The 12,463-nt window shown below is 45.6% G+C and overlaps 1 protein-coding gene across 13 annotated transcripts in view; it reads left to right on the forward strand.

Annotated features, from left to right (window-relative positions):
- ptprsa (protein tyrosine phosphatase receptor type Sa) overlaps window positions 1–12,463 on the forward strand; it is a 210,153-nt gene that overhangs the window by 183,531 nt on the left and 14,159 nt on the right. For all 13 annotated transcript variants that reach the window (XM_068590029.1, XM_068590028.1, XM_068590034.1 and 10 more), the window contains 5 exons: window positions 1,179–1,276; window positions 4,024–4,147; window positions 6,462–6,637; window positions 8,413–8,532; window positions 11,266–11,420. In XM_068590029.1, coding sequence (XP_068446130.1) covers window positions 1,179–1,276; window positions 4,024–4,147; window positions 6,462–6,637; window positions 8,413–8,532; window positions 11,266–11,420 — 673 coding nt within the window. The remainder of the gene's footprint in view (window positions 1–1,178; window positions 1,277–4,023; window positions 4,148–6,461; window positions 6,638–8,412; window positions 8,533–11,265; window positions 11,421–12,463) is intronic.

Here is a 12,463-nt window from a genome sequence, read left to right on the forward strand (position 1 = left end):
CTAAATGGATTAGCGACTGGAGTGAACAGCAGGGCTGATAATATTGTCGCATCAGTGACACACGATCCAGGGGATTTTTAGGAGCCATGAGCAAAAAAAAACTCTTCTTCTTTCTGGGAATTACTCGGGATGAATGGCGAAGGGAAGTGGAAGGATAACGTAGCGGGTGTGCAACTGTGAGTGGTTTTTTTTTTGTGATTTCGAAAAGGTACATCTTGGAGGCATGTGCACTGTTTTTTTTTGCAGGGGGGGAACCGACAGAGGAAGGAAATAGAAACAGCAGCTTGCTTGCTTTGCGCTCGCTGGAATGGAGCAGCTCACTGTGTCACTCAGCATCACTCACACTCCTCAACCCCCTCTTCCTCCCTCCTCTTCCTCCCTCCTCCTCCCTCCCCCACGAGCCTCCAGGTCAGGGCTCCGTTCATGAACACACGCCTGTTTTTATAGCGGCAACAGTCCCAAAAGTTGCCGGCGAACAACACAGTACAAAGACGACGGGACGCAGTCGTCGTGCGGTTTTCCTTCGGGAGATGTTCGGTCTGACCCCGACAGATTGCTTCAGAGCTTCTCTCTCATCTTTCTTTTTAATTAAGGATTGTGCTGAAAGGGATGGTTTGAATGTCGAAACTATTAATATATAGAATTCACGTATCAGTAATAAGAAATTAGTTCAACAGAAACATTCCCTTGATTCAAATACTGTTGTGTTTTTTCTCGCTGTGTGATCTCACCATCAAAACCCTTTTTGTCATAATTTCCAAATCTATTAAAAAAAAATTGATGTTTTTCTCTGCCTATACGCTCAGAAGCATTGATCGTATTGGTCCCGTCTGTCGACCATTGGGGGCGTTTTAGTCTGCGGGTGCAAACTAGCAGCTTCTTTAGAAAGATAACCACAAACCCAGCTGTGTCTGAGCTCTGGCCCGGTCCCACCGAGTGCTTCAACATCACCGGTCTCTGTGTTTGCTGTGTGTGTCGTTCACCATGTTCTGCACACGCTTCCCCACCACTAAAACCAAACCTCCATCGTTCTGTTAGCAACACATTCTCACCTAAAAAAATATCAGGAGTTTGAGTTTTGTGTGTGTGTCCTCTCTGCTGTGCTAACACACTTTCTATTCTCTCTCTCTCTCTCGCCCCGTGTGGAAACTCTCTCTCCATTTTTTTTGGACATTCAGGCATGATGAATCATCCTCCCATCCCCATATCAGAGCTGGCCGAACACACAGAGCTCCTCAAGGCCAACGACAACCTCAAGCTCTCCCAGGAATACGAGGTGAGTGAAGGTCAAACGTCAGAGGTCATTCAGAGTATTGAATCCTGTCTGAGTGTGAAGGACACAAGACTCCCTTCATTCCTCCAGGGAAACGTCTCTTTATCTTCTTCTTCTTCTCACATGCAGACAATGCTTTCAGCGTGCTGGAGCAATTATGAAACATCAGCTATTCTTAGCCGCGTATCTCTTCGGATGTATTTGCAGCTTCTCCGTGGCAAAACAATTGTCATTTTTGTGTAAAATGTCCCTGAGAGGGTTGTTGCAACTCCTTTAAATGCTTTGTGATTAAAAGAATCAAACGACTGTAAGATCGACGTCAGGAAACAGGACGAAATGTCAAACAAAATGTCCTTTTGTGTGTTTGTACGTTGCATTTAATTGAGAGATGGAAACATTTGAGTTGAGGAAATTAAATCTATTTGAAGATTACAGTCATTAACAATGACTTACTAAAATGTAATGAACGTAGTCGCTCTGTGAGGAGATGAATCAGTGATTTGAGATCATTCAAACACACCAGTGAACTACGCAAAGAGGACGCTTCTTCCAAAATGGAGACTGCTGTACGCACAACTCAACTAATGTGTGTTTTTTTGGGGGGGAAAGCACAGTGGCAGTCTCTAACACAGCACGTTTATGTGTGTGTGTGTGTGTGTGTGTGTGTGTGTGGAGGCAGCAGAGCTGTCTGAGCTCTCAGACCGCCGTGGTTATAAATGACACTCCAGTTGATTAGAAATCAGAGTGCTGAATCAGCTCTCGTTTGCATACAAGCAATATCCCCGGCTCGCCGTTCCTAAATCACCGGGCCTGTCGCCGCGCTGCGCGCCGGGCGGAGGCAGGAAGCAGGTACAGCGCCGTAGATTGCTGTCATCGTGCCTGCCGGGGGAATGTGGGTGGATAATGACTTCTCATAGCCATCCAGTATTTCTTGGAGTATCTATTATTCATAAATCCACAGCCGGGCTTCTCACCGAGTGGACGAGCTTGTTCCATTCGGGTCGGGGGAAGAGAGACGAGCGCCGCGATGCCAAAGTTGACGCTTTGCCACAGCTACAACTTCTAATTACTTGGCTTTGAGAGAACATTAAAGCCTCCGTCCGTTCGTCTGTTTTTCGCTCTCTCCGTCCCCCTCGCTCGCCCCCTTTCACGAAACCAACCCCCCCCTCCAGGAAAAATAAATGACCAAATTAAATAGAGAAGTGTAATTTTAATTTTGTTATTTTCTTGATGAATGGCTGCTCGTCCGGGCGCCACCGGCTTGCCGAGCGCAGCTCTACGGGGCTTTGACTGATTGGTTTTTAGCCAGGCGGGATGTGAGGGGGGGGGAGGGGGAACCTGGAGCGAAGAGGGGGGAGAGAGAGAGATGAGGTGGGGAGGCTTGGTTAATGATGAGGATTCAGTGAGGGTAGAAGGGAGAGAGAGAGAGGGAGAGAGAGAGAGAGAGAGAGAGCAGGGCAACCCAGCTGGAGAGGAGATGAAGAGGAGATAATCTGACGCGCAAACGGCAGCCTCAGTTTTACCTGAAGATCCTGAAGCCGCCGAGTTTGTCGCGTCCATCTTCTCTCTCTCTCTCTCTCTCTCTCTCTCTCTCTCTCTCTCTCTCTCTCTGGCAGTCGGCGGCCACGTCCCGCGAAGCCTTCCTGAGCTGTCGGCCATGTTCGAACGTGTCATCGTGAATCAAAAAGGGGGCGGCAGGAGGGAGAAAGTCCAGTTGTTGCAGAATTTGAGTGGACTTTTTGGCATTCACGCGTCCCAAAATGTAATTTAGGGAAGAAAAAAAACTACTCGAGTTTGGACGACACAGATGTGGTTTTCAATTTTTGAATTGAGCGATGTTCCAAGGAAGTGACCCCAATCTTTTTATGCACACACACACTCACACACACACACACACACTCACACACACACACACACACACACACAGTCAGCCTTAAGGTAATCTGAAAAGAAAGGGAGAATCGCTGGAGGGCGGCTGCTGGAGAGGGAGTGTAAACATCAGAGAGGAGACAGGAGATGGAGAAAGAGATAAAGAGAGGAAGAAATATGGACAAAAAAAAGTGGAAGACTTTGAAGATGCAGATAAGAGAAACGGGGACAAAGAAAGAAGGATAGACGCGAAAGAAAGAAAGAAACAGATGGAGCGAGGCTCATGCAGAAGGAAGCTCTGATTGCTGTAATGATTGCATGGAAATTGTTAGATCAGGTTTCCAATTGGGCTTAATTCAGCCCCCCCCCTCCCCCCCCTCCCGACATGCTGAAGCCTTAACTACAAATAACCTTCACGCCTCCGTCCCCGCACCACCGGAGCGCCAGACGCCTATAAGCAAACAACGAATCATAATGGAATACTTCATTATCGCGACGAGGGAGCAGAATATTTATCCGGGGGTTCTCGCGTTGCCAAGCGGCGTCTCGTTCGCTCCTCCAGAGCGGCCGCCCTTCATCAATATTGTTCCTCGTCATTAGCGCGCGCTACATTAACGATATTGATAAAGCGGCGCGTGCAGCCGCTGCGAGTGTTTGAACCAGGCGGCGAGCAGATCTTCACGATACCGTGTTCTGTTTTTCCTTCGGGGAAATCACCCTTTCAATCTTACTCTCTCTCTCCCTCCCCCTCCTTTTTTTGATAACATCCAGGTTGTATTGTTATTGCTCAGCTCCTCCCAAGGCTCTTCTGGTTTTTATCCTTTGTGTGTGTGCATGTTTTCAATGTTTTCAATGTCTCTCCCTTCTCCCCCGTCCATCAGTCCATCGATCCAGGCCAGCAGTTCACCTGGGAACACTCCAACCTGGAGGTGAACAAGCCCAAAAATCGTTACGCCAACGTCATCGCCTACGACCACTCCCGCGTCATCCTGGCTCCCATCGAGGGTAAGGCTCGCTCATCCTCACCCCTCCATCGCACCGACACCGCCTCCGAGAGCAGCTCAGCTGCAGATCATTTGGGAAATCCTCATAATTACAGAGTCAGTTGGAGTAATTAGGAATTAACTCTGGATGGACCGGACGGGACGAGACGAGTGCCGAGTAAACTAGAACGAAGCAAAGCAGAGCAGCGTGAAATGAATACACAACCGAGGCCTTCAAACACAAATAAGAAATACATCCAACTGAGCTGAATTATGCAGGAACTGCCTTTGAGTCAATGCAGTGAAAGAAGATGCGTAAGACTGGATGAAATAATTGACAGTATGTGAAGCTGAAGCCGAGCTCTTCGTGGAATCGTAATGTTTTTCGCGGGGTGATGCGAGGACTCGTCTCTGGACGCGGCACCGGGGATCTCACCAGCGTTTCTGTTTTTCCACCGTCCCATTTGTCTCATCGGATCGTCCCTCGCTCTCGTGACTTCCCTCTAACTGCCCACGGACTCGGCACCGCCGAGAATCCGCCGCAGTCGGAAAACCTCTTTCCCCACCGACTCCTAAATCTCAAGGGACGCTGTCAGAGGTAGTCACCCTTCACCGCTGACATCGTTCTGGCGTTTGCGTCACCAGAAGAGCTCCAGACTCCTCGGCGGTAGTGCCGACGCTCCTCCTCTCCATCTCACTCCACAGTTCACTCTCTCTTTTGTGAGAGATAACCGCTCCGACTGGATTTTAGTCTCGGGCCAATTTTGAGGGGTGCGACAACACGCATAACAAAATTATCCCAGGGAAAGAAGAAAAAAAATGCCTCGTCCATAAATACATAAATTAATCAAGTCTGAAATTTCTATTTTACACTGCAGTGATTTTGCCATTAGTCGCAGCAGTAGAACAATTCATGCACGCCGCTATTCTCTGTTCACTTAGCTATGACTAAAGCCGGGGCGCCGCAGTCGGATTGTGCTACGTGGGATCCGTTTTAATGACGTTGGCCTTTCTTTCTTTCCCTTATTTCCATCCTTTCATCTCATTTCTTCTTTGCCCTCTCTCTCTCTCTCTCTCTCCAACTTACTCTTCCTCTCCTCACTGCTCGTTGTCCACGCTGCGTCTTCCTCTCTTAAATTGGCCCAGTCGAGTGTTGCGTCGTTTGTCGCTCGAGTGAGGAGACGTCAGTCAAAGAGACGCGACTCTCCGACCCGGACGCCGCCGCTGGAGTCTGTTTTCAGCCGACGGGATTGTGGAAGTGGGTGAAAATGAAGATGGGTGATGTTCTCAGATGTTCAAGACGCTCTAATCGCAGATTATCCTGTTTCCATTCACGACATTGGCTTGAACAAACAACTTCAATTAATAGAACACCTTGTCGTTCGAGACGCCACCATGAACCTTGATTCCTGCTTGATGAATTTCATCCTGCACACACATCTGAACAATCCTGATGCAGTGAGCTCCATATTTTACCTTTTTGAAGTGTCTCATTCCTGCTTAGAGACGCTAAAGGATGCCGCAGAAAGTTGCGAGCAGCCGGTGGAAGCGAGGCTTTGCAATAGAGCTCACCACCTTGTCGTTATGCTTCCTGTGCACATTAGTCTTCCCCACAATGTGGAGGCGTTCCTCACGGCTAGATTTAGTTGACCTGGTGTGCAACAAAGCGAGGTGGCGGGTCTGAGAGGGATGCTAGCTGGATCTACCTTCTGGCTGTTTTTACTCCTGGCTTTCCTCCGTCTACAAGCACACTGTATTTACGGCGGCGGTAAATCAGACGGAGGCTGTTACCATCTGCAGAAACCGAGGCAGAACAACAGAGGTTGGAAAAAGAAAATGACAAAAGAGCCCAACAGGAAGTCGCTGCATTTGAAATCCGTTCCAATGGAACGACGGCGAGGCTTTCCTTCACCTGCGAGGCCGTTTAACATCTCATTTAATCTTGGATTATGTCTGGAAAATGTGGAAGCACTAAGAATAATACCTCGAATACTTTCAGTCCCGAAAGCGAACACGAGCAGCCGGAGTCTGCTCTCTGGACGAGTCCAATGTTTTCACCCATCAGCCAATTTTCACTTGTTTCAACAGGAAGAGGTGTGAGAACTCATCACGTAAGCAATTTACTTCTGACTTCTTTCCCCGTCTCGAGTCTTTACACCAGCATTGATTGGGAAACAGGGTTAGTGTGTGTGTATGTGTGTGTTTGGGATTTATCGAGGCAGATGGCGCACAAAGTGTGATTAATGAGAAAAATGAAATAATCAAGAAGTCGAGAGATTTCGAAAAGGATATGTATGAAATAAAATGTTTGTGTTGTTGTTGTTGTCTAAATGTAGGCATCACCGGCAGCGACTACATCAACGCCAATTACATTGACGGCTACAGGAAGCAGAACGCCTACATCGCCACCCAGGGGCCTCTGCCAGAGACGTTTGGGGACTTCTGGAGGATGGTGTGGGAACAGAGAGCCGCCACCGTGGTCATGATGACTCGGCTGGAGGAGAAGTCACGGGTCAGTCTGCACGCTTCTGTCGTCCTTTCAGCGATGCAGGAACCTCTTCGGATTGTTTTGTTTAAATGAACCGAAAAATGACGTCACTGGTTCACGAGTACGAGAACCAGCAGCTACAAAGGAAAAAAGGTATGACAAAAAAAAAGTTGCCAAAAGAAAAAGTCGAGAAAAAAAAGTCAGAATTATGAAACACAAAAAGTCGAGAGAAAAAAAGTTGACCCAAAAAAAAAGTTGACCAAAAAAAAAAGTTGACCCAAAAAAAAAGTTGACCAAAAAAAAAAGTTGACCAAAAAAAAGTTGAAAAAAAAAAAGTTAACCAAAAAAAGTCAGAATTATGAGTCAGAATTATGTCAGAATTATGACAAAGAAAAGTCAGAATTACGAAACACAAAAAGTCGACAAAAAAAAGTCGACCAAAATAAGTCAGAATTATGACACACAAAAAAGAGTCGCCAAAAAAAAATTCTTAAAGAAAAAAAGAAAAAGTTATAATTATGAAAAAGTTGACAAAAAAAAGTCAACATTATTACAAAAAAAGTCAGAATTATGACACAAAAAGTCGACAAAAAAAAGTTGACCAAAAAAAGTCAGAATTATGAGTCAGAATTATGACAAAAAAAAGTCAGAACACAAAAAGGCGACCAAAAAAAAGTTGACAAAGAAAGTCAACAAAAAAAAAGTCGACCAAAATAAGTCAGAATTATTACAAAAAAAGGCAGAATTATGACACAAAAAAAGAGTCGACAAAAAAAGTCTTATTTATGACACAAAAAAGTGGACAAAAAGCTGGTGGACTGGTTAGTTGTGGCGGGCGGATCGTGAGTCTGTAGAAAGCAGAAGTCTCTGAAGATTTTGACACTTTGCTGTCGGTCTGTTTTCCCCCCGTGACAACAAAGTGCTCGTCTTATGAGCATTCTTCTGGATTATGAGGTGATAATCCGGGTGAGCGCCGCAGAAAAAGGAAATAAAAAGAAGCCGAGCGGCGCGCGGCCTCAGTGATGGATCACAGCGATCGGACTCTTTGCCATCAAAGGAACGGACTCCTCCAAATGTCAAAACGCCGACCGCGATGTTCCGTCCTGTCGACTCCGCCGCGCGTCAACATCAGCCTCGCTCGCCCCAGGTGTCTCCGCTCGTTCTCCCTCCCTCCATCCCCTCTTCAATTGTTTACCTGTCCTCCGCTCTGACGTGTGCGTTCCCTTCCTGTCAAACGTGATCAGGATTAGCCGCCGCTGCAACTTGAGTGTCGTCTCCAGCGAGAAGCGGGAGGAGGAGGAGAAAAAAAAAAAAGCCGGCGAGCGCCGCGTCTCCCTCGCCGGCTGTCACGTCTCCGCCGAGCGCCGCCGGGGCGTCGCACCCCGCGTTGAATGAAGCTTTATTAAGTGAGTTGACAGAGGATGGATGGCGGGAGGGAGGGGGGGGGGGGGCGTTGTCTTTATTAGATATACTGTAGAACCACGGGGCGAAAACATCAAACGGAAACATCCATCCAGGATTTGATGAAAAGTGTTACTCCTGCTCGAGTCTTTACGGGAAGGCGAGTCATTTTACACGAGTCTGCTTCCCGATTCGAGATGCTGTGAAGCGTTCCTGTCAACACCGCGTGGAGTTTAATCCACGGGAGGGCTCGCTTTATGCAAGTGCATGTTTTTATGTCAGAGCCATGCAGGTTTTTTATTTTTTCTCTCCTCCTTTCATGTGCGTGACTTCGCTCAGAAGTGGAGACACCGTTCCACAGGATGTGACTTCATCATGCCTCTCTCTCTTGCCTCCAGATTAAGTGTGACCAGTACTGGCCCAGTCGCGGCACAGAAACCTACGGCATGACCCAGGTGACCCTGCTGGACACCATAGAACTGGCCACGTTCTGCGTCCGCACCTTCTCCCTACACAAGGTAGGACGAGCGGTCGCTCTTTCACCCGCTCATATACGCTGTAAACGCCACGCTGTCTTCTCTCTGCTCTTCTGCAGTAGTATGAGGAAGTACAGTCAGGGACGCAAAGGGGCGGATATTTTCCGGTAGATTTCCGGAAAGTTTCCACGGGAATTTTGGGAATTTGAACTAAAATGAACTTTTTGGAGCTCAGTTCAACATTTTGAATTATGGACTATGGACTGAAGTAGTTCATGTAGAAAGTGAACTTTCCCAACACTGTTTGTCATGAGCATATTGATTACTTTGTAAACTGAAGCCATGTTCATTTTAATACCAAGTTTCTTTGTATACAGTAGACGTATGTATGTCCACACAAAAGTACACCATCACCATTTTTAAAAGTTGTATTATAAATGTTTACATGCATGTCTATGACTACGTAAATACAGTTAAATTACCCCAAAACTTCCAGGTAATTCCTGTTAATTCCCGATAATTGCCATATATTCCCGTTAATTCCCGTGGAAAGTTTCCAACTTTATATATTCCCAGAATTTTGCAACCCTAAGTACAGTACAATATGAAAATTGTATGTATTATCAAGGAGGATAACCATGAATAAAAATATCCACATGCATTGTCTGTCCAGTAAACAGGAAGCTTCATTAGTGGGAGCACCTTGTGAAATTACATAGGCACCAACAATGATTGCATGAAGCATGTTCCTGTCCTTCCATTGGATGTGAAGGCATATACATATACTTATACACGCATAACTCTTTGTCCGCATTGTCCTTCCAGTCCTCCCTTTTTACCTTGTTCAGTGCTCTCGCTCCTCAATAGATCATCTGTTTATGTGCGTCCGCCAAATTGGAGCACTTAGCTAAAGTGAGCCGAGGAGAAACTCAATATACATAATTGGCAGACTGCTCATATGCTCCTATGCCCACACACACACACACACACACACACACACACACACACCGGCAGATACAGAGTCGGCAAGCAGACGAGAAGCATTTGCACATGCAATCCCACGTGCACAATCACACATAAACACATGGCAAAGGACACACACACAAAATCTAAATATGTGTATTTACATGCCTTTGAACCACCTGCATAAATATGTTGGCACACCACAGGAGAAAAAAAGAAAGCAACACCTGCACACGCTCGTGCACACACGCCCTGGTGATGCAAACACGAGTGCAGTAAAATGACCTGTGAAGAGACAGAGAGTCAAGCAGCTGCAGCTTTGCAGCTTTGTAGCTTTGTAGCACTGTCAGTGGAGCCGTGATCTCCGGGGCAAATCAGTGGTGGTAAAGATAGCGACGTATCAGCAGCCACGCTGCTGTGAAGCTCGCTGGTTGACATCCATTCATTTACATTCTGCTGCTCTCAGCCGCCATCAAACCCACCGATGGGATGCTTCTTCTATCTATCGCCGCCCTCCTCTTCCTCCTTATAACTGCAGCAATTGCTGAGATTTCTCACTGAGCTGTGTTGAATTTATGTTTAAGTATGAGGTAGCAGGAGCTGGCAGTGCACACACACACACACACACAGTGCATCTGTAAAGCAGCCACTGTGCTACACATCCATATGTATGCATGTCCTGCAGTGATTCCACGTTGTGTCTTCCGATAAATCCTGAATAAAAAAATATATTTTGTCAGTAAAACAAGTACCAGTCGTATACATGAACCTCAATTTACTACAGAAACAAGGAATGTCCAAAAGAAAATAAAGATTTAGGTCAGTTTGCTTTTAATTACTATGCTCATTTATTCATTTATTCAGGGAGGAAAAAATCTCTGTCAGGGAAGCAGAAGCGCTGCATAGAAATGCAAACAGTTCCTCCATTAGAGGATCTTCTGAGAGGAAGGAGAGGAGAGGAGGGAAGAAACATGCACGGGAGGATTTTCTTCTCTCTTCTCATGCTTCTCAGAAAAAGCTTCCTCTGGATCCCGGCTCGTATCTTTGATGTGTTGAGTGTGAGGAGGCAGCTGACAGGCGGCTGTGTAATGTGGGTGTTTGCTGCATGTATCTGTAGCTGTTATGAGCGGCGGCAATGTGAGAGCAGGAAGATATACAGTAGTACCTTCTGTTCGGTATGGAAATGATTGCACTTATTATATTATGATGACTCCATCTGATCAGCTCTTTATGCTTGAAAGTGTTTCCCCAAAAAAGACAAAAAATGCCCTCTTACTGCACCAAAATGTGTATTTTTAGGGTTTAAACGCTCTCCTTTCGTTGTGGCCGGACAAAACTGGTCGTTTTCAGGGTTCAGAGAGCAATAATGTTTATAGGTTGCGATGCTTTTTCACTGAATCAAGCATGACATGTGCATCACATGTGCATCACGCGCACAAACCAGTACAAGTGAACGTAGCTTGTGCCAATCGCGTGTGCAGACATGCTAATTTTTCTTTCACGCTGAGATATGCAGGCTTAAGGAGATCTTCAGTGTGAGGCACAGTGTTTGCACCGTACAGGCCTGAAATTGTGGGCCGACTCCCAGTCGATGGTTTAAGTGCGTCATGTGGCGGCAAACAAAAGGCTCCCAGTGGATTAGGTGGATTGAAGGCAACTGGTTCTATATAAGTGAAATGACTACATTACATGGAACAATAACCCGTGAACAGTGCACCGTTGTCACAGCGTCTATTCAGTGAAAGCAACACACACACATGAAGGCAGCCGGTCCACACAAACCTCCAACCTCCACCTTTCTGCTCCTTCCAGAACGGCTCCAGTGAGAAGCGAGAGGTCCGCCAGTTCCAGTTCACGGCGTGGCCGGACCACGGGGTCCCCGAGTACCCGACCCCCTTCCTGGCTTTCCTCCGCAGGGTGAAGACCTGCAACCCGCCGGACGCCGGACCCATCATCGCCCACTGCAGGTCAGACGCCGCTGTCTCGCTGTCAGGGTTTGGCTGAAGGACTTTTCTCCAACATGTTGACTGGAACTTATGTGTCCGAGAGGCATGTGTGTGTGTCCATGAGTGAACAAAATGGCTGCTATTACACATTACATAACACACATTATGCAAACACATGCTCTCTTTCTTACCAGATCTTTCATCTTTTCTTCTCTCCATTGGTCACATCATCTTCTTCCTCTGTGCTTTTATGCTCTCCACCTCTCTGTCTCTTCTTTCCCTCTCTCTGAAAAGCCTCCCAGTAATCCCTTCCCATCTTTCTTCCCTCTCTCCCTTTTGCTCCTTAGCCCTTCCTCCTTTTACAAGCCATATTTCTCATATGGCTTATTCAAATTGAAACCTTCTTTTTTTTGTCAAGATAAGAAGAAAAGTCCAAAGTGCTGCACAAAAGAACTGAAATGTGACAGCTTGCTTTGCTCCGTCTCCATCACTGTCCTCTTGTTGTTGTCTCCCTCATGTTTTGTTGTTTCTGTGTTTCCTCTCCAGCTTTTCACCAGATCCTCTCCAACACAATTATCCACAAACCAGCCAGCATTACTGGACATGTCTAATCTTTTCATTATTTTAACCATTCTCATATATTCAGGAGTGAGAATAACCTGAAATTACACACACACACACACACACACACACACACACACACACACACACACACACACACACACACACACACACAGCACAATAAAATCGGTTTACATTTAATTTAATTTCCGTTCACATTTAATTTAACCTTCTGAATACAATGTATGTATATACATATTTTATTTGTTTATGTATATGTTTCTACATATATATATATATATATATATATATATATATATATATATACATATATATACATATATATATGTATAAATATATATATATATATATATATATTACATTTATATATATATATTTGTTTATATATAGATGTCTGTGTGTATGTATGTATGTATGTATGTATGTATATATATATATATATATATATATATATATATATATATATATATATATACATAAAC

This window comes from Clinocottus analis, unplaced genomic scaffold, assembly GCF_023055335.1.
Source record: "Clinocottus analis isolate CAN_PGR_092001 unplaced genomic scaffold, fCliAna1.0.p SCAF_23, whole genome shotgun sequence".
Lineage (NCBI taxonomy): Eukaryota > Metazoa > Chordata > Actinopteri > Perciformes > Cottidae > Clinocottus > Clinocottus analis.